This window comes from Gracilinanus agilis, chromosome 2, assembly GCF_016433145.1.
Source record: "Gracilinanus agilis isolate LMUSP501 chromosome 2, AgileGrace, whole genome shotgun sequence".
Lineage (NCBI taxonomy): Eukaryota > Metazoa > Chordata > Mammalia > Didelphimorphia > Didelphidae > Gracilinanus > Gracilinanus agilis.
The window spans coordinates 148,804,097-148,830,420 of NC_058131.1; the positions used below are offsets into that span (position 1 = coordinate 148,804,097).

The 26,324-nt window shown below is 37.7% G+C and overlaps 1 protein-coding gene across 1 annotated transcript in view; it reads left to right on the forward strand.

Annotated features, from left to right (window-relative positions):
* Positions 1–1,534: 1,534 nt before the first annotated feature.
* The window catches only part of ENTPD6 (ectonucleoside triphosphate diphosphohydrolase 6), a 52,025-nt gene continuing 27,235 nt past the window's right edge, over positions 1,535–26,324 (forward strand). Inside the window, exons 1-4 of the mRNA XM_044660765.1 lie at positions 1,535–1,661; positions 15,802–16,120; positions 21,118–21,194; positions 25,127–25,270. Of these exons, the coding sequence (XP_044516700.1) occupies positions 15,832–16,120; positions 21,118–21,194; positions 25,127–25,270 (510 nt within the window). The 5' untranslated portion in view covers positions 1,535–1,661; positions 15,802–15,831. The remainder of the gene's footprint in view (positions 1,662–15,801; positions 16,121–21,117; positions 21,195–25,126; positions 25,271–26,324) is intronic.

The window sequence follows — 26,324 nt, forward strand, 5'->3', positions numbered from 1 at the left end:
ATGACAGATGTTAAGGAGGTAAAAAATAACTAGTGACAACAGATTGTGTATGTAATGTGTAAGATGGGATATTAGTATAACAATGAAAGAACCAGAGCAAAACTGTGGGCCTGGGTGACGGGAAAAATGGTGGTCCTCAGACAGTAAAGGTAAAGTTGGCTATTAGAGAGGATGAGGAAGCGGATGGAAGAGAAGGAAATGGCAAATCACTCCAATAACTTTGCCAAGAAAACCCCAAATGGGATCATATTGATCACAACTAAAACGACTGAACAACAGGAGGAAGAGAATAATGAATTCTCTTGGGACTTGTTGAGTTTGAGATGCTTTTGGGACATCCAATTTGAGATATCCAAAAGGCAGCTGATGATGAGGGAGTGGACCTCAGGAGAGTAAGTCAGTCTACAAGCAATTATTAAGCACCTACTCCTCGACAGCCACAGTGCTAGGGGCTGGGGATACAAAGAACACAAAAACAAGGTCCAACTCGGGGAGCTCACATTCTAATGGGGAAACAAACAGACAAGCAACTACGTACATACCAGATATCTAAATGTCAAGTAATCTCAGAGGGAAGGTATTAGCAGTGGAAGAAGAGCCTTGTGAGTATTGGGAACAGCTACTGAAAAAGACCCAGTCAAGAAATTAAGTGTCTATGAGCAGCTAAGTAGCACATCGGAGACAGTGCCAGGCCTGGCAACATGGGAGGTCCTGGGTTCAGATCTAACCTCAGACATCCTAGGTGTGTAGCAGGAGGCAAGTCACTTAAATCCAGTTGCCTAGCTCTTACTGCTCTCCTGCCTTAGGAGTCTAAGTCAGGAGATAAGAGTTTTTAAAAAGAGAGAGTTGGAATCTCAAGGGCAAGGAAAGATAAATAAGTTGTCCGACAAATTGGTTCGTAGGGTTCTTTGAGAGGAGTAAACTTTTAGTCTGAAAAAGATAGGAGCTGACTTGGTCGTAAGGGCTTTTAAAGGGAAACCCAGAGATTAGGGCTGGATACATAAGTAAGAACAACATCTGCGGAGATAAGAATCGAACTCCTCCTAGAGGGCTAATGAAATCGCCCAGTTAGACATGGAAAAGAGGACCCAGGAGGTGACTTGATTGCTGACGTCCCTTCAAGCCCAATTTCTTAGTAAATGAGTGGGCAAGGAAACTAGTACGACGAGAAGAACTGGTCTTGGAGTCAGAGGACCTGGGTTCGAATGACCTGTTTGACTTTAACTAAGTCATTTAACTCCCCTTAGCCTCGATTTCCTCTCTTGTAATCGGAGGAGGTAGGGCTAGACTCGGGCTCCGAGGTTCCCTTTATATCCATCGAATAACACTAGGAAAAGAAGAAGAGGGAATGGGCGGGATGGAAAGTAGACCCGACTCTCTGGACCTAGCCGCCGGGGCCGGACAGTAACGAGGCGCCTGCGCACTTAGGCCGAGGCTTTGTGGCTTTCCTCTCCCACGCTCCGCCTCCCACGGCGCGTGACGCGAAGGCCGCTGGGGGCGGAGCCCGAAGCCGAAGCCGGAGCCGGACCTGGGCTGGTGAGCCGCGAGTCCTCGGTGTACGCAGTGGGTCGGGGCAGTAGAGCAGCACGAGCTGGGGGAGGAGCGAGCAGACCTCGTCGTTGGATGGGGTTAGCCCCGGGAGCGCGGCCGGCAGGCTGAGGGTGAGTGAGCGAAGGGGGATGGAAAGGAGAGGGGGTCGGGAGCGGCCTCTGCCCCTGCCCCTGCCCCTGCCCCTGCCCCGGGAAGCTCAGTATAACCTGTGCCGCGGGGCCCTAGTTCGTCCAGGAAAACCTTTGTGATTCCCCTCTTGGGGCCACTAGCCGCAGGAGGTGGACACTCTAGTGGCACGGTCCTGGGCTTGCCACATAGAACTGTCTGAAGGTGCAATCCAATGGGTGCATCATCTTTCCATATCTTTAAAAGCAGCCCAACCCCTCAAACCCTGGCAATAATGATAATAGCTTATATGTAGGTAGTGCCTTAATATTTCCAGAGCGCTTTAAATATTATCTGACTTTGTCTTCACAATCCTGGGAAGAAGGTGCTCTTATTAACTCCATTGTGGAGGCGGGGAAACCGAGGCAGGAAGAGGGAACCCAGCTGGGTAAATGTCTGTGGCAGGCTTTGAACTCGGGCTTTCCTGACCCCAAGCCCAGTGCTCCGTTCACTCGTGTCATCTAGTTGATGCTTAGGCTTCTGTTGTCACTGAGCGTGTTGTGTTCCAGTCACCCACACCCCGAAATGCAAGCTCTTTAACAAGGACTGGTTTTCATTTTGTCAGTGTATCCCCCTAAAGTCTGTGGCTTACGGTTTGTTGGATTGGACTGGAGAAGGTGTGGGATTTAATTTGATTCAAATTCAGCAAGCATTTACTAAAATCCATCCATGTGCAAAGAAGGCTAAACCCAGTGGAGATACAAAAACAGACATGAAAAGCATCCCCTGCCCTCAGAGAGGTTGCATTCTACTAGGCAGTGGCTGTCTTTGAAGCTCCAGCCCCTCAGGAAAATGGATGTCTACTGCCTTCTTCCTGACCACAGACCCTCACCTCTAGTGTACATGAGCTGCCTCAGAGCCCCACCCTTTTAAACCAGAAAGGTGGTTCCTCATACATGGAAGGTCCAGGGCTTTATGGATGGTTGAATTGAGTCATGACCTTGTGCCAGCTACTCTGTACATACCTGTGCTTGGAGTTTCCAGTTGACAGCGGAATTCACTACTGGAGATTTCCGCTATGCAGATGAAACTTTTGGAGTGAATTTTGCAGATTTTGACCCCTGAGGCATATAAACTATAACTTCCTCAACATTATATTTGAGGGCCTCTACATTCTGGTACTGCCTACCTTTCTTTCTACCCTCTACCTTCTAAATATTCTTTTGCACAGTGCGTTCCAACCATTCTTCTCAGTTCCCAGATTGTCACCTGCCCTTTATCTCCACTATGTTTTCCTGGAATCTATACCCTGTGCTTGGGACACATTTCCATATCACTGCCTATCAAAATCCTCTCCAAGGCCTATCTCAGATGCCACTTTTACTAGACACCAGACCACTCCACCACCACCACCCCAAGTGAAAGCACTCTTTGTCTAGTCCCTTCCTTTGCACTTATCACATTTCTCCTAGCCATGACACTTACCTTGGGTGCCCCTTCTTCCTCATTCCACTGCAAACTTTTTGAGGCCAAAGAATATACTGGGGTTTTGGGGGTTTTACCATTTTATTCCCAGGTCCTTGCACATAAAAGGCATTTAATAAATATTTCATTAATTGAGGTTTTTTTCCAGAGAGAATTCCTTGTTAATAATAAATAATATGTTTCCAATATACCTAAACGTGAAAAAGAAAAAAAAAAGTCCCAATCCCTTTAGTTAACAGTTCATATAATGACAAACCAAGAAATATTTCCACTTTTCTCTTCCCCAAAAAAGAATCATTTGAAAGGGATTTACTGTTTTTTTTCCTCCTCCACATTAAAGTCTTTAATAGAAGACTGGGAGGAAGTGAACAGTGCCATAGGTGGAGAAATAAGAGTATTCCACATTGAGCCTACCAGGAATTTGAAACAGCAGGTAGGGTGAAAGGATCCTTTTTTGGCTAAGAAGATTTCTGCTATAATTGATACTTTTCTATAACAACAAAATTGACATTTTGTGGAAAGGGGAGGAAAAGCCCTAGTTAACACTATTAAAGAATTACTTGTGGTTTTTGGAGTATGTCTTTAATGTACTTAAACTCTTTCACTTAAGTTTTCAGTGTACATTGTAGTCATTTTTCTTCATAACCCTTTCATTTTCTTTAACAAAAATCCTTATATACTTAGTTAACAGGCTGCCTCTTGCTTCTACTGACAATAGGTTCAGTAATGGAAGCCTTATTTTTCAAGCCAAATAATGTTTAATGTTTCCGGAAATTTATTAGGAACCTAATTCCTAGAAATTTGGCTGGAGCATGGTGTCCATCACTTCTTAAGCCTGGGTTTAAAATTGACTTCCTCTAGTGAAATCTGATTAACCTCATTTTACCTTTTATAAAAGGCACAAACAAAAGAAGTTCTTGGTGGCCTTTTTCTCCTTAAACATCCTTTATCCCTCTTACAAAATCTTTCCTTAGGTACCTACTGCCTTATGTTGCTCTTTTCTCCCTTCCTAAATGGAGTAGTATATTCTGGTCCTATACCTTAGACCTCTTATCAAAGTCCATGAATTGTTTGGTATAAATTTTGGGAAATTAATTAATAACTACAGTGTTCATGACGGATAATGGCTTCATATATTACCCTTCCCAGAAATATCTATGTTTTAAAAGGGTCTAAACCTCAACGCCAAAAAATAAAACATTAATGGTAAAATTCTACAATTAGTGATGTGGGAAATACAATGTTTTCAAGCTAGGCCTCCTTTTTTTTAATATTTATTTATTTATTTGGAATGTTTATATTCATGATATTTCCCACCCCTCTTGCCTCCCCCACAGCTGACAAGCAATTCCACTGCATTATACATGTATCGTTGTTCAAAACCTTCCAATCATGTACCCATCAAACCACATGATCAATCATGTTTTTCTTCTGCGTTTCTATTCCCATAGTTCTTTCTCTGGATGTGGATAGCGTTCTTTCTCATAAGTCCCTCTGGATTGTCCTGGATCATTGCACTAAGCTTCCTTATTACCCAACACTTACTTTAAATTATAACTGTCTAAAAATGTATAATACAGTGCCATAATAGGTTTTCACTAGTTAGCAGAGCCTGGAAGACTCCTTGTTGTTTTTATTGTAATAGTGATTCTTTGGGGGGATATGGGTTGGAATAGATGGGCACTGGAGTCCCTTCCATCTCTAAATTTCTGCGTTTCTTTTTTAATTCGCATATTACTCCCCAGGCACCAAGTTCAGAAATAGGCCTTCTGAAGATGTTTCTTAACTAAATGGACTTGGTATACCCAAAAATCTAATCTATACATCCACACTTTTTTTGGGGAGAGGGGGGAGGAGAATTGAACTATTTTCTGGTATTTTCAACACTTTCCACCTGGAAAGGGGCACTAGTTAACAAAGTCCTTTTTTATCTCCAGTGACCTATTAAAAATCTGATGTATAGGGGCAGCTGAGTAGCTCAGTGGATTGAGAACCAGGCCTAGAGATGGGAGGTCCTAGGTTCAAATCTAGCCTCAGACACTTCCCACCTGTGTGACCCTGGGCAAATCACTTGACCCCCATTGCCTACCCTTACCACTCTTCTGCCTTGGAGCCAATACACAGTATTGGCTCCAAGACAGAAGGTAAGGGTTTAAAAAAAATAAAAATAAAAATCTGATATATAGATTATAGTCAGTTAAATCCACATATACATAGGGAATATCAATATAGGATAATGTTAAAGCTAGTATATGAAAATAGCAAACCAAAAGCGACACTTTCACAAAGGATACTTTTTAAAGGGATCCAGGTTTTTTGTACTTTTGTTATTGACATGCCTATCAAATGTAACCTTGTCTGACCTTCCCCCAAAGGCATCATTGGAAAATCAGTAGACAGTGCCAGGCACCTGAGGCACTATGCTGTCTTTCAGAATCCCTCTGAACTCCCAATCTGCCTTTTGTGGTGCTTGTAAGAATGTCTACAATTAGGAATTTTCTGGCCCCCTTGGTTTTCAGTCTTTGGGGGTATCAGAAGCCACTATATAAAGGAAATATTTGAATGAGAGCCTCAACCATTCTTTTTCTTGTTTTTAAAATCTCTAAGCAGATTGCTCTTAAACAAAGTCACAGCAACCAGAAGATATGTTTGCTACTTTCATAAGTGCTTATAAAACCCAGCTAAAGGCCTATTCCATGTGGTTTTTCCTGTGTAAATTCAGTTAAATCCAGCCATTTATACTTCCCAAGTACATAGATTTCTCTGGATACCTATAGTTGCTTAGAGGCAATTAGGTAGCACATTAAGTAGATAGGGCAGTGGACTCAGAGTTGGTAAGAACAACTTCAGATACTTAGTACTAGACAAGTCACTTAATTTGTTTGCCTTAGGTTCATTACCTGTAAAATAGGTATAACATCTACCTCTCTCAAGATTATTTTGAGGATAAAAAGAGATATTATTCCTGAATCTCTTTGTAAACTCTAAGTACTAGCTATCATTATTATCACCATATAGCAATATTGCTCATAGTTTTCCAACATCCTCTTTAAGATTTTCCAAATGTATTTATAGTCTAAATCAGTATTGTTATTTTTTTTTTTTTGCTGGCAGGAATCAAGTATTTGCTGATTAAGGTCATTTTTAGGCTCTTCATCTCATTGAAAAGTAATTTTCATCTGTAATCTGTATTAATGTCCTTTCCTTTATCCATTTTGCATTTCTGTTATCAGTAACTTCTCTAAATAGGTCAGGTTAGAGTTATTTTAACTGCATGCTACATAAGGGAACATGACAACAATCTAGTTCAACCCATACCTGAAAAGGAATCTCCTCTATACCATTTCTGACAAGTGGTCATTCAGCCTCTTCTTGAAAATATCCAATGGTGGGGAGCCTGCCACCTGTCATAGCAGTTCATTCTATTTTTAAATAGTTCTAATTTTCAGGAAGTCTTTTCTTATACCAAACCTAAATTTGCCCCTTTGAAGCTTCCACCCTTTGCTCCTGATTCTGGGGAGGAATAGAAGTCTAATCATTCCATATGGTTGCCTTTCTGATACTGGAATACAACTTTCATATTCCCTACCAAGTCTTCTCTTTTCCAAGCTAAACATCTCCATCTCCATCATCCAATCCTCAAATGACATGGACTTTCACTATCCTATTTGCCCTCTATTGACACCTCCCACCTTATCAGTGTCCTTCTTAAACTATAGCATCCTTAACAATAGCCCATATAGAATCTGACTGGGGCAAACTACCTTATTCCCAGAAGTTTTGCCTCTCACGTAGGCCAGCTACTTTTTGGGTGCCAAGTCACATGAACTAAATTACAATGAGTGTACAATCCATTAAAACCACCAGATGTTTTTTCAGGCTACCTGTTATCTAACTATACTTTCCCAGCTTGTTATTTGTGAGTCAATTTGAAGTCAAGATGAAGACTTTACATTTAACTCTATTTTGATTCATCCTATTAAGTTGAGTTCTTTCTTTCTAACTTAGCAAGATACATTTTTTTAAACCCTTACTTTCTGTCTTAGAATTAATACTAAGGCAGAAGAGTAGTAAGAGCTAGGCAATTGGGGTTAAATGACTTGCCCAGGGTCACACATCTGGGAGTGTCTGAAATCAGGTTTGAACCCAATGTGCTACCTAGCTGCCTCTTATCAAGATATTTTTAATCCCATCATCCAACTTTCCTCCTAGCTTCTAATCACCTACAAATTTGACAAACATTCCATCTGTGTCTTTATCCAAATCAGTCATAAAAATGTTAAATAGAACAAGACTAAGTACCCCTCCCAAGGGCACTCTGCCAGAGACCTTCCAAACTGACATCCAGTCACTAATGAGTACTCTTTGACTCTAGCCATTCAGCCAGTTCCAAATAGATTTAATTTTACTATCTTCAAATCTATATATCTTTTTCCTCATTTTATTCTTTCTACCAGTTTGACATTAATTCTCATATTTTCTCTGACAAGTTGGTAATCTCACTGTACCCGGATTTAAGTGTGAGTCTCATATCAATGGCAAGTTGTTTCTCCTATGCTAAAGTACAGTAAGTTTTATATTGTGTGATGTTAAATGGTACCAATCTAGCACCTTTAGATTATTTTCTCAATGGAAGCATACATATTGGTTAGTTGTGAAAATCCTGTGTGGTCCACAAGGCTCTGGCCCCTCTCATTCCTTACTCCTGAGCCATCTTTTTAGATATATCTTTCACCACCAGATTAAGCTTGATGAAACATCCTTTTCATCATGTTACTCCCCTATTCAAAAATTATCAGACATACCTTGTTGCCAGAAGGATAAAGTCCAGACTTATTAGGTTGAATTCAAAGTGCTCCAGAGTTGGTTCTACCTTGTCTGCTTATTACTATTCCTCTACAGGAACTCAGAATTTCTGCCAAAATAGTCCCCTTCTGGTTATGGAAATGCTTTACATGATGGTGAACTTCTCCAGGGGAAATATTTCCAGAGTACTAACATATTGGGTCAGTTTTTCTAAGAAAAAAGTGTGTTTTGTGGGATTTTTACTAGTTTTAAGAACTGTTTAGACAAGTTCAAAAGCAGATCTTCAACCCAAAACAAATCATGTCATTCTATTGCTCTGACAAATTGCATTTTAGTCCCTTGAGGAATATACTCAAATAAACACTTTGCTGACTCTGTTTTTTTTTAAGTCTCCTTCCATACCCTTTAACCTGTTTAGAGATGTCTTACCTCTTTGAATTTTTGTACCTGGAATTTCTTTACCTTTTTATCTTCCTGTACATTCTTGCCAAATTTATATTCTACCTCCTCATCCCTCTTCTCTATTCTTTCAGAAATGAAAATCTCCCTTCATTTGAAAGTAATTACTCCCTTTTCTGAATCATATGCCACTTTGTGGCCACACCACTTACATGGCACTTTGCATTTATGCCCTCGAGTGGTAATTATGTTTAACACATATTATAGCCCTGTATATATTCCAAGCTACTAGAGGCCTTGGACTTTGTCATGTCTTTATATTACCAAAATATCTTACATGTAAGTACTCAGATATTTGATTAAAATAGTCATTTGTTTGGAGTTGGTAATGACTAGTTGACTAGGCAAGTGGTAAAGAATGCTAAATTAATTTTATTATGTAAAATATCTTGTAGAATGGTTTTATAAGATCAGTGTGTTATATTTTAGTAGCGTGTTGTTTCGGCTTAGTAAAAAAGGGATCCGTTTTTTTATTCATCATTAGCATCAAATATTCACAGAATAAAATCACTCAGATTTGTAAAGGACCTCAGAGTTCATGTAATCCAACCTGGACTTGAACAAGGAGGCACCCCCACTCTCCTAACAATTTGTTTGAAGGCCTAAAGTTCAAGAGCTCTGCCTCCTGAGGCATCTCTTTCCACTTGGAGATAGTTTTAATTGTTAGAAAACTTTACTTTTCATGGAACCTAAATTTACCTTTTTGCAGTTCCACTTATTGATCTTCATTTTAGGATCTAAAGATAAAAAAACAGAACAAGACAAAATGAAGATTCTTTTTATATGCTATCTTCTAAAGGCTAAATCTCAGTCCTTCAAATAATCCTCTCCTGGCATGAACAGAAGGCCCTTTAGTATCCTTATTGTCCTCCTCTGGACATGTTCCAGCTTATTGATGATATATTTTTAAAATCTAATGCCCAGAACTGAATGTAATATTCTAGATGTGGTCTGACCAGGGCAGAGAACAGCAAAACTGTCACTTCCTGTTCCTAGTACTCTGCCTTTCCTAATACAACCAGAAATTGGATTAGCTTTCTCAACTGCCATAATACATTGATTATATTGAATCTGACATCCATTAATAATAATAATCCCAGATCTTTTTGTACAAACTGCTCTCTACTTTTCCCCCTCTTGTACTTGTGAAGCTGATTTTATAAAAGCTCAATGCTGGGCCTAGATTCAGGAAGACCTATCTTCCTGAATTTAAATCTAGCTTCAGACACTTCCTAACTGTGTGACCCTGGACAAGTCAATTGCCTTTGTTTGCCTTAGTTTCTTCATCTGTAAAATGAGCTGGAAACCACTCTAACACCTTTGCCAAGAAAACCCAAAATAGGGTCAGAAAGTCTTACATAACTGAAATGACTGAATAATAACATAAGACTTTACATTTATCACTATCAGATTTTGTCTTTACATTCTGATTCTTTAATCCATTATGTTAGCTCTCCCTTCTAGCATTTTATCATCAGCAAATTTGAGGTTCGTGTCATCTCTGCCTTTATTCAAGTCAGTGATAAAAATGTTAAAAACAAATACACATCCGTAAGGGGTGCTCCACTGGAAATCTCCTTCCCAGGTGACATCCCATAAAAAGCACGATCAAATTCAAAGAACTATAAAATAGAATCTCTACCTTCAACTTAGTGTCAATTAATTAAGGACCAATGTGCTAGGCACTGAAGGTATGAAGGAAAAAAATGAAAAATAGGCTATGCTCTTACATTTTAGATGCATTTTTTGTTCTAAAATCTTAAGATTGAAGATCACCTAGGCCAGTTTTCTACCAGATACATGAATCTCTTCTACAATATTGTTTTCAAGTAGACAATAGAGAAAAGGCAGACCTGTCCATCTCTTGTTTCCTCTATTGCAAAGAAGCATGATATTCTACTAGAAAGAACAAAACAAGAACAGCTAACAAGAAGCTGATACCCAGGATAAGCAGGCAGATTTTTTAAAAAGCACTTACTTGCCCTTGATTTAATTCAGTTTATTTGGCCCAGATGAAATAACTACATTTGCTGATTCTGAAAATTGGTGAATGTATTATCTGAGCCATTTATTGATGGTATTTTAAAGATCATGGAGAACATAGAGATACTACAGAACTGGAGAAGGATGAATGTCCAGATTTCAGAAAAATAAATAAATAAGGAAATGAAACCTGCAGCCTGTAGTCCAGTGACCTTGACTTCAGTTACCAGCAAATTTTAGTACAGATTTTTAAAGCATTGATTGCTAAATGGGAAGAAATAGAAATAATGATCACAGAGCAAGTGATTAAAGTTGTGCCAGATTAATCTTATTTCTTTTACTGACAGGTTTACTAAACTAGCCATGGGGGAATGCCATAGATAAAATTTAGCAAAGTATATAATGAAGTATTTCATGCTATTCTTGTGGAGAGGATAAGGAAATGTGGGCTATATGATGAGATAAATTTGTGAATGATTTTATTGTTAATCTCAGAGTAGTTTTGCATGGTTGTAGATCAAGTTAGCCCAGAGATCTCTAATGAAGTACTACAGGAGGATCTATGCTTAGTTTTGCAATATTTAAGTTATCAGTGATTTATATAAAGGCACTGGAAAAATCCTCATGAAAAGTGACACAATACAAATCGAGTGGCACTTTTCATACAGATCTTGATAAGGTAGGCCATTGGGCTAAATCTAATAGAGTGATGTTTGATAAAGAAAAATATAAAATCTTACATTTGGGTTCAAGAAATCAGCTTCACAAGGCACAGGCGTGATTAGATTGCTGTTTGCATGAAAAAGATCTGGGGGACTTAGTGTAGCATAAGTTCACTAGCAATCAGCAGTCTAATAAAGAAACCAAAAAATTCAGTGCTATCTGGAGCTACATTATGAGATGAATTGATTCCAGGAATAAAATGGCAATCATCCTCCTATCCCCACATTTTGAAGGATTGTGCTCAGTTCTGATGAGCCTTCTAAGGAGGGAGAGCAACCAAAATAGTAGAGGGCCTTATGCCATATGAAAGAAAACTGGATGAAGGAACCCAAATTTAGCCTGGAAATTAGTTAGAAACCTGGTGTGGAGTGAGGAGAAGAGGGTTGAGATTATAATCTCCAAATATTTGATAGATTGTTGGGTATAAATGGGATTAGACTTGATCTGCCCCAAGAGGGAAGAACCAGGACCATTTGGTAGAATTAACTACAGGAGACTCTTGTCTTGATATAAGAAAAAATACTTCTCAACAATGAGAACTATCCAAAAGTAGGGTGGGCTGCTTCAGGGAGATAGTGGGCTCTTCCCATACTGGAGATATCCAGCCAAGGATTGACTTTTCCAAGGTGTTATAGTAGCAAGTCTCTACTGAATATAGGCTAGACTAGAGGCATCTTCTAACCCTTAAATAATGTGATTCTTTGCTCGAGTTCTCCCAGTAGTTAAGATCTCTCAAACTTGTGATTTATTTAATCAGCAAATATTTAGTAAGTTCCAACATTCTACCAGCTAACTTATTTCAATCTTTGAAACCTTTAATGGTTAGAAACTGTTTAGATGCCATGCATCTAAAGCTGCAATTTCTAGTTAGGTGCTCTCCCATTCTTCTTGGCCCTTCTACCCTTTCAAATCTAAAAAATTCATAATTATTTTGGAATAGTATTAAGATGCTAACTATAATAGCATAATTGCATTGCTTTAATTAGTCACTAAAGTCAGTGAGTAAAGGATCCTTTAACCAACATAAATAAATGTATAGAAGTTATTTTTAAGAAGGTGCTATAAATGTACTAAATCATTAGTCTAGAATGCTCTTAAATAACACTTTTTTAGTCCTAATAGGAATCTAATGGGGTTTCCAGAGAATTGATGGTCTCATCCTTTTAAAAAATCCCTCACTTCATCCATCCTTGCTAGCTGTCATTGCATATATCGCCTCCCAATTGTGGCTAAATTCCTTGAGAAAACCATCTATAATTGGTGCTTACATTTTGTTTCTTCTCATTCTCTTCTTAACTTTTCACAGTCTAGTTTCTGATCCTATCATTCCACTGACATTGCTCTCCAAAAATTTACCAGCGTCAAATTTAATTAATTAGGGGGCAGCTGGGTAGCTCAGTGGATTGAGAGCCAGGCCTAGAGACGGGAGGTCCTAGGTTCAAATCCGGCCTCAGCCACTTCTCATCTGTATGACCCTGGGCAAGTCACTTAACCCCCTTTGCCTAGCCCTTACCACTCTTCTGCCTTGGAGCCAATACACAGTATTGACTCCAAGACGGAAGGTAAGGGTTTAAAAAAAAACTTAATTAAATTAAATTAATTTAAAAATTAACTGTCAAATTTAATGGTCTCTTAATCCTTATCTGTCTTGGCCTCTGTTAAAATAGACTTTGACATTGTCAGTAATGCTCTTTCCTTAGTACACTCCTCCATCTAGGTTTTTGTGACTACTATATCCTGATTTCTCCTCCTACCTGTATTATTTGCTTCTTCTCAAGTCTCTTTTGCTAGATGTTCATCTAGATCATTCCTGCTAGTCATGAGTATTCCCCAAGATTCTATTCTGGACCCTCTTCTTTCCTCCCTTTATACTATTTTGCCTTACCGTTAGCTTTCATTGATTAAACTATCATCTCTTAATGATAATGACTTTCAGATCTACTTATACAGCCCTAACTTCTCTCCTAAACATAGTCCTTCTATCTCCAATTACTTGTTAGACATCTTAAACTGCATGTCTTTTTTTTTTTTTTTTTTTTTAATCCTTACCTTCCGTCTTGGAATCAATGCTATGTATTGGTTCCAAGGCAGAAGAGTGGTAAGGGGGAGCAGCTGGGTGGCTCAGTGGATTGAGAGCTAGGCCTAGAGATGGGAGGTCCTAGGTTCAAATCTAGCCTCAGACACTTCCTAGCTCTGTGACCTTGGATAAGTCACTTAACCCCCATTGCCTAACCCTCACCACTCTTCTGCCTTAGAAGAAAAGGCAGAGGAAGAGGGAGTGGTGGTAAGGGCTAGGCTATGAGGGTTAAGTGACTTGTCCAGGGTCACAAAGTTGGGAAGTGTCTGAGGTCAGATTTGAACCCAGGACCTCCTGTCTCTAGGCCTGGCTCTCAATCCACTGAACCACCCAGCTATTCCACAACTTCATGCCTTAAAGACAGCTTAAACTCAACATATCCAAAACTTAACTCTTATCTTTTGCCCCAAGATTGTCTTTCTTCCTAATTTTCCTATTATTTGTAGAAAGCAACCATTCTCCTAGTTTCCCAGGCTCATAAACTAGATGTCATAATCAACTCCTCTTTCTGACTTCCCATATCCAATCTGTTTCCAAGTTATATTAGTTCTACCTTTGGCAACATACACGTCCTTATCTCTCCTCTGATTGCCACAACCCTGGTCTGGGTCCTCATCACCTCATGACTGTCCTATAGCAATATCCCACTTCTTGATCTCCTCATGTCAGATTTCTTCTCCCCACTCCAGGCTATCCTGCACTATCAAATTGATCTTCCTAATGCACAAGTCTGGCCATATTATTCCTCTGTTCAGTAAACTCCCCTGGCTTCTTATTGCTTCCAGGATCAAATATAAAATCTAATATTTGGCATTCATAGGCCTTCATAACCTGGCCCCTTCCACTCTTACGTAGTATGTGATCCAAAGTACATTGAAGGGAGAAAAGATAACACTGTACAGATATTCCTTATATAAATTCTTCAACAAAATACTCCATCTCACAATTCTGCATTTCACTGACTACGCCCTGTACCTAGAATTCTCTCCCTCTTTATCTGTATTTCCTTGTTTCAGTCTCTACTAAAACCCCACTTCCTACAAGAAACCCTTCCCAGTCATTCTTAAGGATAGTGCCTTCCCTCTGTTGATTATCTTCAGTTTCTCCTTTTTGTACATTGTTTATTCATTGTTCTTGGCAGCCATCTCCACTCTTTAGATTCTGATCTTCTTGAGGGCAGTTTTTTGTCTCTCTTTGAATCCCCAGCATTTGGCAGAGTACCTGGCACGTGGGCACTTAATAAATGTTTAGTGACTGCCTGAAGTAAAAAGCAAGAAAGCACATGCAGAATAAAAAAGCAATCCACTGTTTTACATAATAAGTTTTTTTTTTTTTTGCTATAAATGGTAATAAAGGAAGCAATAGAAAAGAAAAAAGATATAGCAAACATTTTGGACCACTTTCTATGTAGAGGTTGTGAAAAACCTAGCAAATAAAAACTTACTATCCATAATCATCTGTAAAGAACAGGCTTAAATATGGAAGGTGACCATATAGATCCCAAATTCTCTGCAAAAAATATGGTACATTTCCAAATATAAATTCTCATAAGTAACTAAAAAAATACAAAACAACTTAAAGGTACAATTATAGTGACATTCAGGTAGCAAAAAATAATTGTGAGACCTAGTGTTGGAAAGGATACAGGGAAACATAAACAATTGCTAGTAGCACTATTGCTTGGTTTAATCTTTGGGAGAACAGTTTGATGATAATGTTAATAAAGGCTATACAACCATTCATATCATTTGACCTAGTAATTTTATTTTAGGGGAATATGCTCCAAGGATATAACTCAAAAAGAAAGGACCTTTCAAATATTTTTTTCCAACAACTTAGAAGTACAAAAGACTGGAAACAACCCAAAGGCCCTAGGGTGGCAACTAGCTAATAAGCAAACTATAGCATATCAACATGATGGAATGTTGTGTTGCTATGGAAAACAAGTGTGTGAAGCCAAGTCATCACTGCCTGAAAAGATGTATATGAAATAAGTGCAAAAAGAACACAAAATTATGGGTACTTAGTGATCACAACTTTGTGAAAAGTACTATATTAACAAAAATCAACATAAAAGTGATATCACCAGAATAACACTCAAAATTATACCCATAAAAAAGAGGAAAAAATTATGTCAGCGACCAGTTTCACAAATCATTTTTAACTAAGATTTTTGCTTGTTTTTCAGATTCAGTAATAAGGTTTTAAAACTCATACCATTTCACAGATCAATTGATTGTCCAGTAACTTCAGAATGTTTCAAGTTTTGTTTCTGGTTCAAGGAAAAGAAAACATTTGAAACAGTTTCTGGTTGAGATTTGATTCCTTGGCTACAATGAAGTTTACACATTAAATGGTTTCTTTTTTTTAAACCCTTACCATACTGTGTATTGGCTCCAAGGCAGAAGAATGGTAAGGGCTAGGCAATGGGGGTTGAGTGACTTGCCCAGGGTCACACAGCTAGGAAGTGTATGAGGCCAGATTTGAATCCAGGACCTCCCATCTCTGGGCCTGACTCTCTATCCACTGGGCCACCCAGCTGCCCCCTAAAATGGTTATTTTAATAAAATGCCATGTTGGCTAAAATATACCTTGCTTTTCCTTTCTGACAGTTGTAACACAGAATTCTGATATCCAAAGAAATGAGAAAAACATTGAGAAATAGTAATGGCAACATGAAGATATCTAAAATTGCCTATCCATTGGGACTGTTTGTATGTCTGTTCATATATGTTGCATATGTAAAATGGCGGTGGGCCTTTGCTACCCAAAGAATCTTCAGCATAACAGAGACTGCTGTGGGGACAAGAAGTCAACAATACCATGAGAAATCTATGGCAACTAATCAAGCAGTATTCTACGGAATTATGTTTGATGCTGGAAGCACTGGAACCCGAATACACATCTTTAAGTTCACCCAAACTTCAAAAGGTATGACCACGAAGATGAAAACACAGACCTTATTTTCTTTGTTTTTTCATTTTTCCTTATTTGTATCACCATTCTCTGTTGACTAATGGCATGTTTTGCTTTGTTTCACTCATCTGAAGCTATGATTTCCTCCCTCACAGGATCTTTTAGTGAGAACAGTCTTTACCAATAGATATCAGCAACTCTTCTGCAACTTATATCTTAGATATGCTTACCGCCCTGGAGATTAAGGGATTTGCCCAAGGCTTCATGGCCTTGGGACAGAAGTGGGACTCCAACCTGAGTCTCACTGACTTGGAGGCTGGCCCTCTATCTGCTGCGTTGTGCTCCTGCTTCGAAGGGATGTTGTTGGAGTGAAGATTTCCCAGAGTAGACTATGAGGACCCTCCTGGCACATGGTTCCTATGATTCCCCCAGAGCAGTGATGGGCAAACTATTCCCTTATGCAATTCCCTAATCGCTTGGCCCCTACATCCAGATGTAGTGATTAGGGAATTGTTTAAGGCAGTGATGGGCAAACCAAGGCCTGGATCTGGCCCCCGGGGAATAGTTTGCCCATCACTGCCCCAGAGCATTCAGCTACACCAAAAGACAGGTTGAGAATCTTTTGGGGATCAGATGGAAGTAAAGAGAATCATTTAACCTTTCTGGGTTTATATGCTCACTTGTAAAATGAGGCATTCAGTTCAAATGGTCTCTAAACTCCCTTCCAGGCCAGAAAGTATGGTTTCATTGTTCTGTAAGATTTTATGAAACAAAAATTAAATGGAGATTTAGGGATAATGCCCTTTTTTCCTAGAGGTTACTCCAACTTGGCTTTCCCAGAGCACCTTTTGAGAAGAACAGGAGGACCACATTTTGTTGTGTTATGCTTTAATGGTGGTGGCATACATAGACATTTCTTATTTTATATAAATTTGCATTATGAAAATTTGACTTTATGTAAAGAATTCTGAAAGAAATCCACATTCTAAAGACCTATTTAACCTTCTTGTATAGTACTGTGCTCTCTTCACTGTTCCTGCCCCTTGGCTCAGTACTCTATAGCCTCCCATTACCCTACAACCCTCCCTTCCTCCCCCCAAAAAAACCTCCAAGTGAAAGCAGAAGCACAGACCCTTGGAGAGACCACCATTGCTGCTCAATCAGGGGGTCTTCTGTCTGTTCAGATATCATGTGTCTGGCCCCAGCCCCTACATGTTCCTTCTCCTGCTCTCACTTCTCTGTCATTAGCCCACGTCGTCTTTGCTGGCTCCCTATCTTCTTCCCTTCCTTCCCCACATGTGAAGACAAATTTGTATTATGTAGAAATTGCTTTACAGAGAGGTCTGCAAAATGGTCCACTTACATGAAGCAAGAACTGTCTATATAACTACTTGCATACCTCTTTTATGCAGTTCTTTTGGATTGATGCTCCAAGCACAGTACAAAAGACACTGGTTAGTTTATCATTAAGTGTTTGTTAAGGAGCAACTATGTGCTAAACTTTCTGTCTATACAGTCAAATGGCACTGTCCTTTCTGTTGGAAGATTACAGTCTGGTTGTAGCTTTTTCCTAAAATGAAGAGAAAACTTTATCACTTTATCATTAATAAAAAACTCTTGATTCATGTATAACCTAAAATGAAGGAAAAGGGGAAAAAATGAAATAACAAAGAAGATATGATTAAGGTAGTGAAGGTCAGTATTAAAAGGCTTTTAAGTATTCTTATTGAGTTTCAGGAAGTATATTTAAATGGATAATTTCATTTTCTTCATTTCCCCAAAGATATTTCTTAAGTGGAAAATTCTCTATTCTTAAGCAAGATGATAGATCTGAGTTGGCTCATAGTAAAATGAGTTTGAACTGGATGATCTATAAAATTCTATGAATGTGTTTGAAATTGTACTTACAGGTTTTCTTGACTCTTTGAAGACTAGGCAGCAAAAACAAAAACAAAAAGAATATTGTCCCTGTGATAACCAAAAAATTCCAGAGAGATAGTGAAACCAAACTATGAATAAGCTTGAGCATCTGAAAATTAAAACTCTTACTGGTGGGCAAACCAGCTTTTATCCCAGAATGCAAGGCATGGCTCTAAACAGAGATTCATTTGATTCAGAGCCCTTTGTGCCTGCCTCCCTTTGCCTTGCATCTCAGTCTCTGACCTTGACCAGTAATGGCACCCATTGCTACATGTCCTTACTTATGCAATTGCTGAATTTATTGCTGTTTTTTATACCATAACTCAGACAATAAAAGGTCAAAGAAAACTTGGAAAAAGAAGATGCTAGGATGGGGAGGTCAGCTAGATAAAAAGATAATAGGAGGAACAAAGGAGGTCTTGTCCAGAGATTCCAGCCAAGACAGAGGGAAACAATCAGGTACTAAAAGTTCAGGCAAGTGAGAAGACTGCAGTCTTAGGGAAATTTCATACAATAAATACACAGAACAGGGTTAGACACTCTCCCTGGAATGCAGACAATAAGTTGTCTTGAAAATGATCTAGATATGTGGTCTGAGTAACCAGTAACCGTCTAGAGCTTGGTGTTAAATCAATACCCCTCTAAGACAGGGGTTCCTTACATGCTTTCTACCCACCCGAGACCATAACTGGTTTCAGTGTATTAAAATAGTCCATAGGAGAGGACAGGAAGGCACATTTGATAAGGTGGTAAACCAATAGTTCCTGATGTATTGGTTAATGACTCCACTTTCTATTTTCAGAATACCTACTGCTGCTTCTTAACACTGCTGCTACCACCTCTTCCAGTGTCCACTATTGGATTTGCTTTTTACCATTCTCTAAATTTATACTGGAGGGGGGAAAGGGGGAATTCTGCCTGGTTTTGCTATAATTTTCTCCTTTGTATTATTATGTAATTATTAGCTTAATATTTAAGTGCATTTAAAATTTTTTCATGGCATATGAATTCACAAATTTGTATCATTTAACATTCATTAAATTTTTCTCTTAGCACATTTTTTTATAGATCTTTGAATTATTAAGCTCATGAATTATTAAGGACATTTCTTTGTTGTTGTTTTTTAAATTAAGGTTTAGATAGCAATCAATGTAAAATTCTTTTGGGTTAGAAAGTGGGAAATTATAATATACATAGTAGTTTAAAAAAATAAATTTGAAGGGCAGCAAGATGGCCCAGTGAATAGAAAACCAGACCTGGATTCAGGAGGACCTGGGTTCAAATCTGACTTCACATACTTCCTAGCTATGTGAACCTCAGCAATTCACTTAACCCCAGTTATCTAGTCCTTACCAATCTTCTGCCTTAGAGTGTAAAGTGCAAGATTTGTGTGTGTATGTGTGTGTATATGTGTTTTAAGTTTGATCCAGTGATCCCACTATTGGATATCGTAAGAAATAAAATTAATATAAAAAAGGATAACTTTAAAATTATTATGGTTTTTATAGATTTATTAGTAGCCATTAGAAAATGAAGCCATGTGCCATTCTGTTTTAGTCAGTTTAAAAGGCCTGCCCTTACTTGCCACCTTGCTGGATCAGGAGCAAAAGAGCAAGAAGAACGCCAGCCACTCAATTTTATCCTCCTGTCTACATCATCTTGTAACTGTTTACATCATCTCATAACTGCTTACATCATCACATAATGATAGGAAGCCAGTGGACTCATGGAAAATGTAGTTCAAGGACCCCAAAATTTCCAGTAACACAATATGTACCCTGACAAGGTCAAATATAGAAACAAAGATTCAATGTAAAACCTGTATTTTAATAGAAGTACTGTTTGTGGTAGCAATGATCTGAAAACAAATTAGTTGTCCATCATTTGGTCAGTGACTGAAAGAATTGTGAAGTACAAATGTAATGGAATATTATTGAAAAGAAATAATGAATGAAAAATTCAGAGAAATATTGGGAAGATTTATAAGAAAGAGTGAAATCAACAGAACCAAAAAACTATACACAGTGACAACAATGTAAATTAAAATAGCTGAAAGTAAGCCAAACATTGAGTAAATTTTAAAAGTAATAATAATAATAGTCCCAGAGAACAAATAATAAAACATATCTACAAGGGTAGAATGTTGTATACATTTTCAAATCCTTGTTTCAAATGTTTTGCTTAATTGTTTTTCTTTGTTACAAAGAGGGTACTAGCTTTTTCTGAAATGACTGATGTAAAATTTTTAAATACATCATTAAAAAAATTAAAGCACTCTACAGAGCAATAGTCACATAAGCATCTTACAAAAAACTTGATTTCCACATAAAATTATCACATTTGCTATATTCAAAATTAACTGTAAAAACTGAAACTGGGGGAGAGGAAAATTTTAAGGCAAGATTTTTTTTTCTTTATAGAATGAGAAGAGGGAGTAGGATCTTTGAAAAACATGCCCTCACTCCAGAGTTTTTCTAGTTTCACTCACCCACCCTAAGTATTTGTACTCAAAATTTGTATTTGTGATCTTCTAAAAGATTCCTATTTTGATCTGTTCCTTAAGCAGAACATCCTCAGGAAATACAAGCTAATCTTCAAAACAAAAAGGCAAAAGAAAATTGAATATGATGCAATAGAATCCTAAAATGTATCCCCAAGATAGATTATGTTTGGCTACTCTATTCAGTTTTACATTATCCATAATATGGTTCGTTTCCTTTAGCTGGATCACCAAATATTGACTTTGTTAAACATAAAACAACTTTAGGGAAAAAATATTCTAAGATCCCAGAACACCATTATATAAGATTTCAAATCTACCTAGTCAAGCAAGACTGGAAAGAACAAAGATAAAGTAAATACAATGAAAGGGATGATATTTTTCCCCACATATAAAGTTTTACAAGTTATAAAATAGTTTGGGAGTTGACATTCTTTGATGTTTTTTCAGCATCTACTATTAAAAATTGCATCATCCATGCTGATAGAGAGGTTGACAAAATTTCATAGTGGTACTATTCACAAAAAAGATCTAATTTAAGCAAATTTCACATAACGGTGATTTTTTCCTTTTAACTTCTTTTTCTTCCTAGAAACTCCCACTTTGACCCATGAAACATTCAAAGCACTGAAGCCGGGACTTTCTGCTTATGCTGATGATGTTGAAAAGGTAACTTTGTTTTCATTAATGCACTGTATTTAAATGAAATTTTTCTTTAAACTGATTTTTTTTAAACCCATGCTTTCTGTATTAGAAGTAATACTAAGTATTGGTTCCAAGACAGAAGAGCAGTGAGGGCTAGACAATTGAGGTTAAGTAATTTGCCCAGAGTCACAAAACTAGAAGGTGTTTGAGGGCTAGATTTGAACCCAGGCCCTACTATCTCCAGGCCTGGCTCTCTATCTACTGAGCCACCCAGCTGCCCCTACAGTAGTTTTTTTTTTTTTTTTAACCCTTACTTTCCATCTTGGAATCAATACTATGTTTGGTTCCAAGCCATAAGAGTGTTAAGGGCTAGGCAAGGAGGGTCAAGTGACTTGCCCAGGGTCACACAGCTAGGAAGTGTCTCAGGCCAAATTTGAACCCAGGACCTCCCATCTCTAGGCCTGGCTCTCAATCCACTGAGCCACCCAGCTGCCCCCAACCCTATACTAATTTTCAAACCAACTCTCTTTCTAGTTATAAAAATGTGGTAGCCTAATAATTGAGTTTGTAATCTCCACTAATAATAAGAATTTTAAACAATGAGACTCCCTATTACAAATAACAGAAGGGCCAGCTACGTGGCTGGGTGGATTGAGAGCCAGGCCTAGAGACAAGAGGTCCTGGATTCAAATCTGGCCTGAGACACTTCTAGCTATATGACCCTGGGCAAGTCATTTAATCCCCCTTGCCTAGCCCTTACCACTCTTCTGCTTTGGAACCAGTACACAGTATTGATTCTAAAATGGAAGATAAAGGAGGAGGGAGGGAAGGAGAGAAGAAGGAAGGAAGGAAGGAAGGAAGGAAGGAAGGAAGGAAGGAAGGAAAGAAGCTTCATAAATAAACAGTAGTTTGTAAAAAGTATGTAGTAAATCACCACCACCCCACTGACTGAGAGCTTATATTTGAAGGATGATTACAGAATTACAGAAAATCACTGACTTATTCTACTTGAGAATTAATGTCTATTTCTCACCTACTTTGAGATTAATATTCCATTGGCATTGTAATGAACTGAAATAATGGTTTTATCAAACTAAATGATACAGTGGAAAGAGCACTGGGCTTGGAGTCAGGAAGACCTGAGTTCAAATCTAGTCTCAGATACTTAGCATCTATTTGACCCTGGATAAATCATTTAATCTCTGTTTGCCTCAGTTTCTTCATCTGTAAAACAGGAAGAAGAATAATGGCACCTACCTCTCCTGGTTGTTGTAAAGTATAAGGAATTAAAATTAAGAGTTTGACTCAATATATGAGAATTTTAAAGATAATACTGTAGTTGCCAATTTAAAAAATATTATAGCTCAAGCCAAAATGACTTTTAGTAGTTTTATTTACAAAAAGGTGGAAGGAATGAAAGTAGAGAAATATAAAAGAGGGTAGAGAAGATGTCTAGCCTATCACCCTAAATGTTGTTCTAGTCTCCAGGTCAGCCAGGGAGGGCTTGTTAATCCTCAGCTGGAGGACCAGGTGGTGAATTAAACAGAGGTTCTACCCACATGGCCTCCTCCAAGAGGGGAAGGCCTCTCTGGAACTAATCTCTCCAGAAGCCAGGAAAGAAGGGTCAGCCAAATGAAGCTCCAAGGTAGAAGATCCAGGAGCAGTCTTAGCAGAAGCAGTCCAAGAGCCAGAGTCCCAGGTGGAAGTCCCAAGTCATAACTCTAAGCCGCAGTCCCAGTCCAAGATCCTCCAAGCCCAAGATTCAGGCCAAAGACACTTGGACAGGAAGTTCAGGCCTTTTTCCACATCATTTCCTGACCCTTTCTCCACTTTATAGGAACCAATTGCAGTCTTTAAATTTGCTTAGCACTGCCCAGGGGATGGTCAGTTGCTTCTGGAGTTGACACCCACTTTTAGCAAGTGATTTGCGAACTTCCCCTACTTAGTGTTAAGTAAGAGTATTTTTAGTTTTTGTTGATTAATTTAAAAATAGGCAAGGGGAGAGTTTAATCCTATCTTCACAGAAGATCAAATGAGATAATTATAAAACACTTAGCCCAGTGCCTGGCAAATAGTAAACTCCATATAAATATTAGCTATCACTATTATAATTATCATCATCATCATCATCAAATTCACCATGAGTCTAGTTTAAGCTATTTAATAAAAGAATCCAGGGCTGAAAGTGGCCTCCTTGGCCAACTTCATAATATATACATATAGATTATGTATAAAGAAACTGAGGCTCAAAGAGATTATTTGCCAAAGGTTATGTAGAAAAATAGTAGCAAAACCCATCTCTAGAAAAAATGTGGTTTGGAGTCAGAGGGATGAGGATCAAAGCTTATTATTTTTCACATTAGTGTATTAATGTTTTGATTTTGGGGTTTTGATTTTCTATGAGTGTAGTCTTACAATAATGACCAATATGAAAGTGTTTTGCATGATAATTAAAAAATTAAATTAAAAAAAAAAGAAAGAAAAATAGTAGCAAAGCTAGGATTAAGACCCATTTTATAACTCCTGGTCCAGTGCGATTTCTGTTATATGACAAGGTCTTTGCTAAGTCATCTCAAACCCAAAATTATGGGTGGCTTCTGGGATACTTGCATTATCATCCCAAACATTGTAAATTTAGAGATTATAATGCTGCTTTGAAATTCTTTGAACAGATTAAAAGAAAACAAAAGGTAATAACTTATACATTTGTAATTAAAAGAGAATTCATAATCAAACAAATGATAGAAAAAGAGATAAGATGTACAATTTTGATTGCTTGGACCTTGTTTAGAGGTTGCTAACGTAGATTTGGAGCTGGAATGGAGTCAGGGATTATTTAATCCACCCACTCACCCTTCATTTTATAGATGATAAGCAGCTCCGGAATGATTTGGCCAAGGTTACATGGGTATGGGCCATGATAAGATGATATCACTAGTATATGTAACAATTATATGTCAAGTTATATGACTATTATTCCCAGCTGATTGATAAAGAATAGAATTCAATTCATTTTTGCTGGGAAATAGTTTAGGAAAATGGTGGTAATGTATGACTAACTGAGTTATATGGTGGTTAGTTAGTGGTAAAATATGGGAAAGATGTCTCTGGCCCATGAATTTGCAAATCAGTAATGATATTTGTGTGATGGTACTCAATTACATACTATCACCATTTTCTTTAAGCATTTCCCACCATAAGTGAGTTAAATTCTGTTTTGTCTCTATCAATAAACAAACACTAATTAATCTAGTATATGCTAGGCACTGTGCTAGACACTAAAGATTTAAAATTGTCAAGCAGCTTACATTTTTTCTTTTTTTTTTTTTAAATTTTGAGTATTTGCCCATAGTTACATGTTTCATGTTCTTTCCCTTTCCCCAAACTCCTCTACCCCCCCCCCTTAGCCGATGCACAATTCCACTGGGTTTTACATGTATCATTGATTAATACCTAATTTCACATTATTGATAGCTGGACTAGAGTTATCGTTTAGTGTCTACATCCCCAGTAATATCCCCATCAGCTCATGTGGTCAAGCAGTTGTTTTTCTTCTGTGTTTCTCCTCCCACAATTCTTCCTCTGAATGTGGCTAGTTTTCTTTCTCATAAGTCCCTCAGCCTTGCTCTGGATCCTTGCATTGCTGCTAGTAGAGAAGTCCGTTATGTTCAATTGTACTATAGTGTATTAGCCTCTGTGTACAATGTTCTCCTGGTTCAAGCAGCTTACATTTTAATGGTGAAGATAATATATATTTGTTTATATGTAAATATATAAATATAAATATACAAAACAGCTATAAAGGAATATTGTGGAAGATTGGCATTGGCAGTTGGGGGGTCCAGGAAAGGCCTTATACAGAAAGTGACATTTGATCTGAGTCTTGAAGGAAACTATATTTTCTAGCTTGGAAATGTCAGAATCATATTTTTATTTATTGCTTTTAAAAATCTCAGAGCACTCAGGGAATACAAGAACTATTGAATGTTGCTAAAGAAGAAATTCCTTTTGATCTGTGGAAGGTCACACCTTTGGTTCTTAAGGCAACAGCTGGTTTGCGTTTGTTACCAGGTGAAAAGGCTCAAAAGTTGCTACAGAAGGTAATCTTGTCCATTTTCCTTTTTTAGATATGATAGAATTTTTTTTGGTGTTTAGGTATTTTTAAATTAAATGTTTTATTAAAAACCTTAATATTGAACATCAGTACAACCAGATTAGCTTGCTTAACAATTGTTTGCCCTTTAATTTCATCTCATAAAGTAAACAACTTTTCTATTACCTTCACTATCCCCTCCAAATCCACATCAGAATTCTTTGTCCACTTGCTTTCACTTTTCTTCTTATGTGGCCATGGTTCATGTGTATTCTGCTCTTCTTGTTTTGCTTTTTTTCACTCTATATTATTCCATGAGGTCATTAAAGTTTCTTTGTATTTCTCATACTTGTCAATATTAATGGCATTACAATAGTCCATAATTTTAATGAATTATAATTTATTTATGTATACTCCAATTTTTGGATCTCCAGTTTCTTTTAATTACATAGAATCAGACTTAGATATTATAGTGCTGCTTGCTATGGAAATTTTTTAACAGATTAGAAGAAAAGAGAAAATAATTTCTACAACTATATTTAAAAGAGAATTCATAACCAAACAATTGATAGAGGTAAGCATAACAGGCAAAATAGACAATTTTGATTACTTAAAATTGAAAAAGCTTTTGCACAAATAATACAGATAGGAGTAATAGAAACTTTTGGGGGCAACTAGGGAATATTTACAAGTACCACTTCGAATTTGTTATCTAAGAAAATATAAGCAAAGTGAATGTCTGCTACCAAGATCCAGTACTTCTGTAGATAAGCGGTCAAAGGATACAAAGTTTTCAAAAGGAGAAATCCAGTATCAATGACCATTTGAAAACATTCCAAATCATTAATATGAAATGCAAGTTAAAGGAAGTCTGAAGCCCTCCATAACGGGTCAGGTTCTAATTGTTTTCTGCTGACAATTAAGATTTAATACTAGGAGTCAGCAATTAGTTTGGTCAGTGTTTTCACCTAAGAGCAGGGTGCGGTGGGCTTAGTAGAAACACTTGAGTTATAGGCATCAAGTCAAAATGCCTGTGAACAAGATTTGATACCACTCTAAAC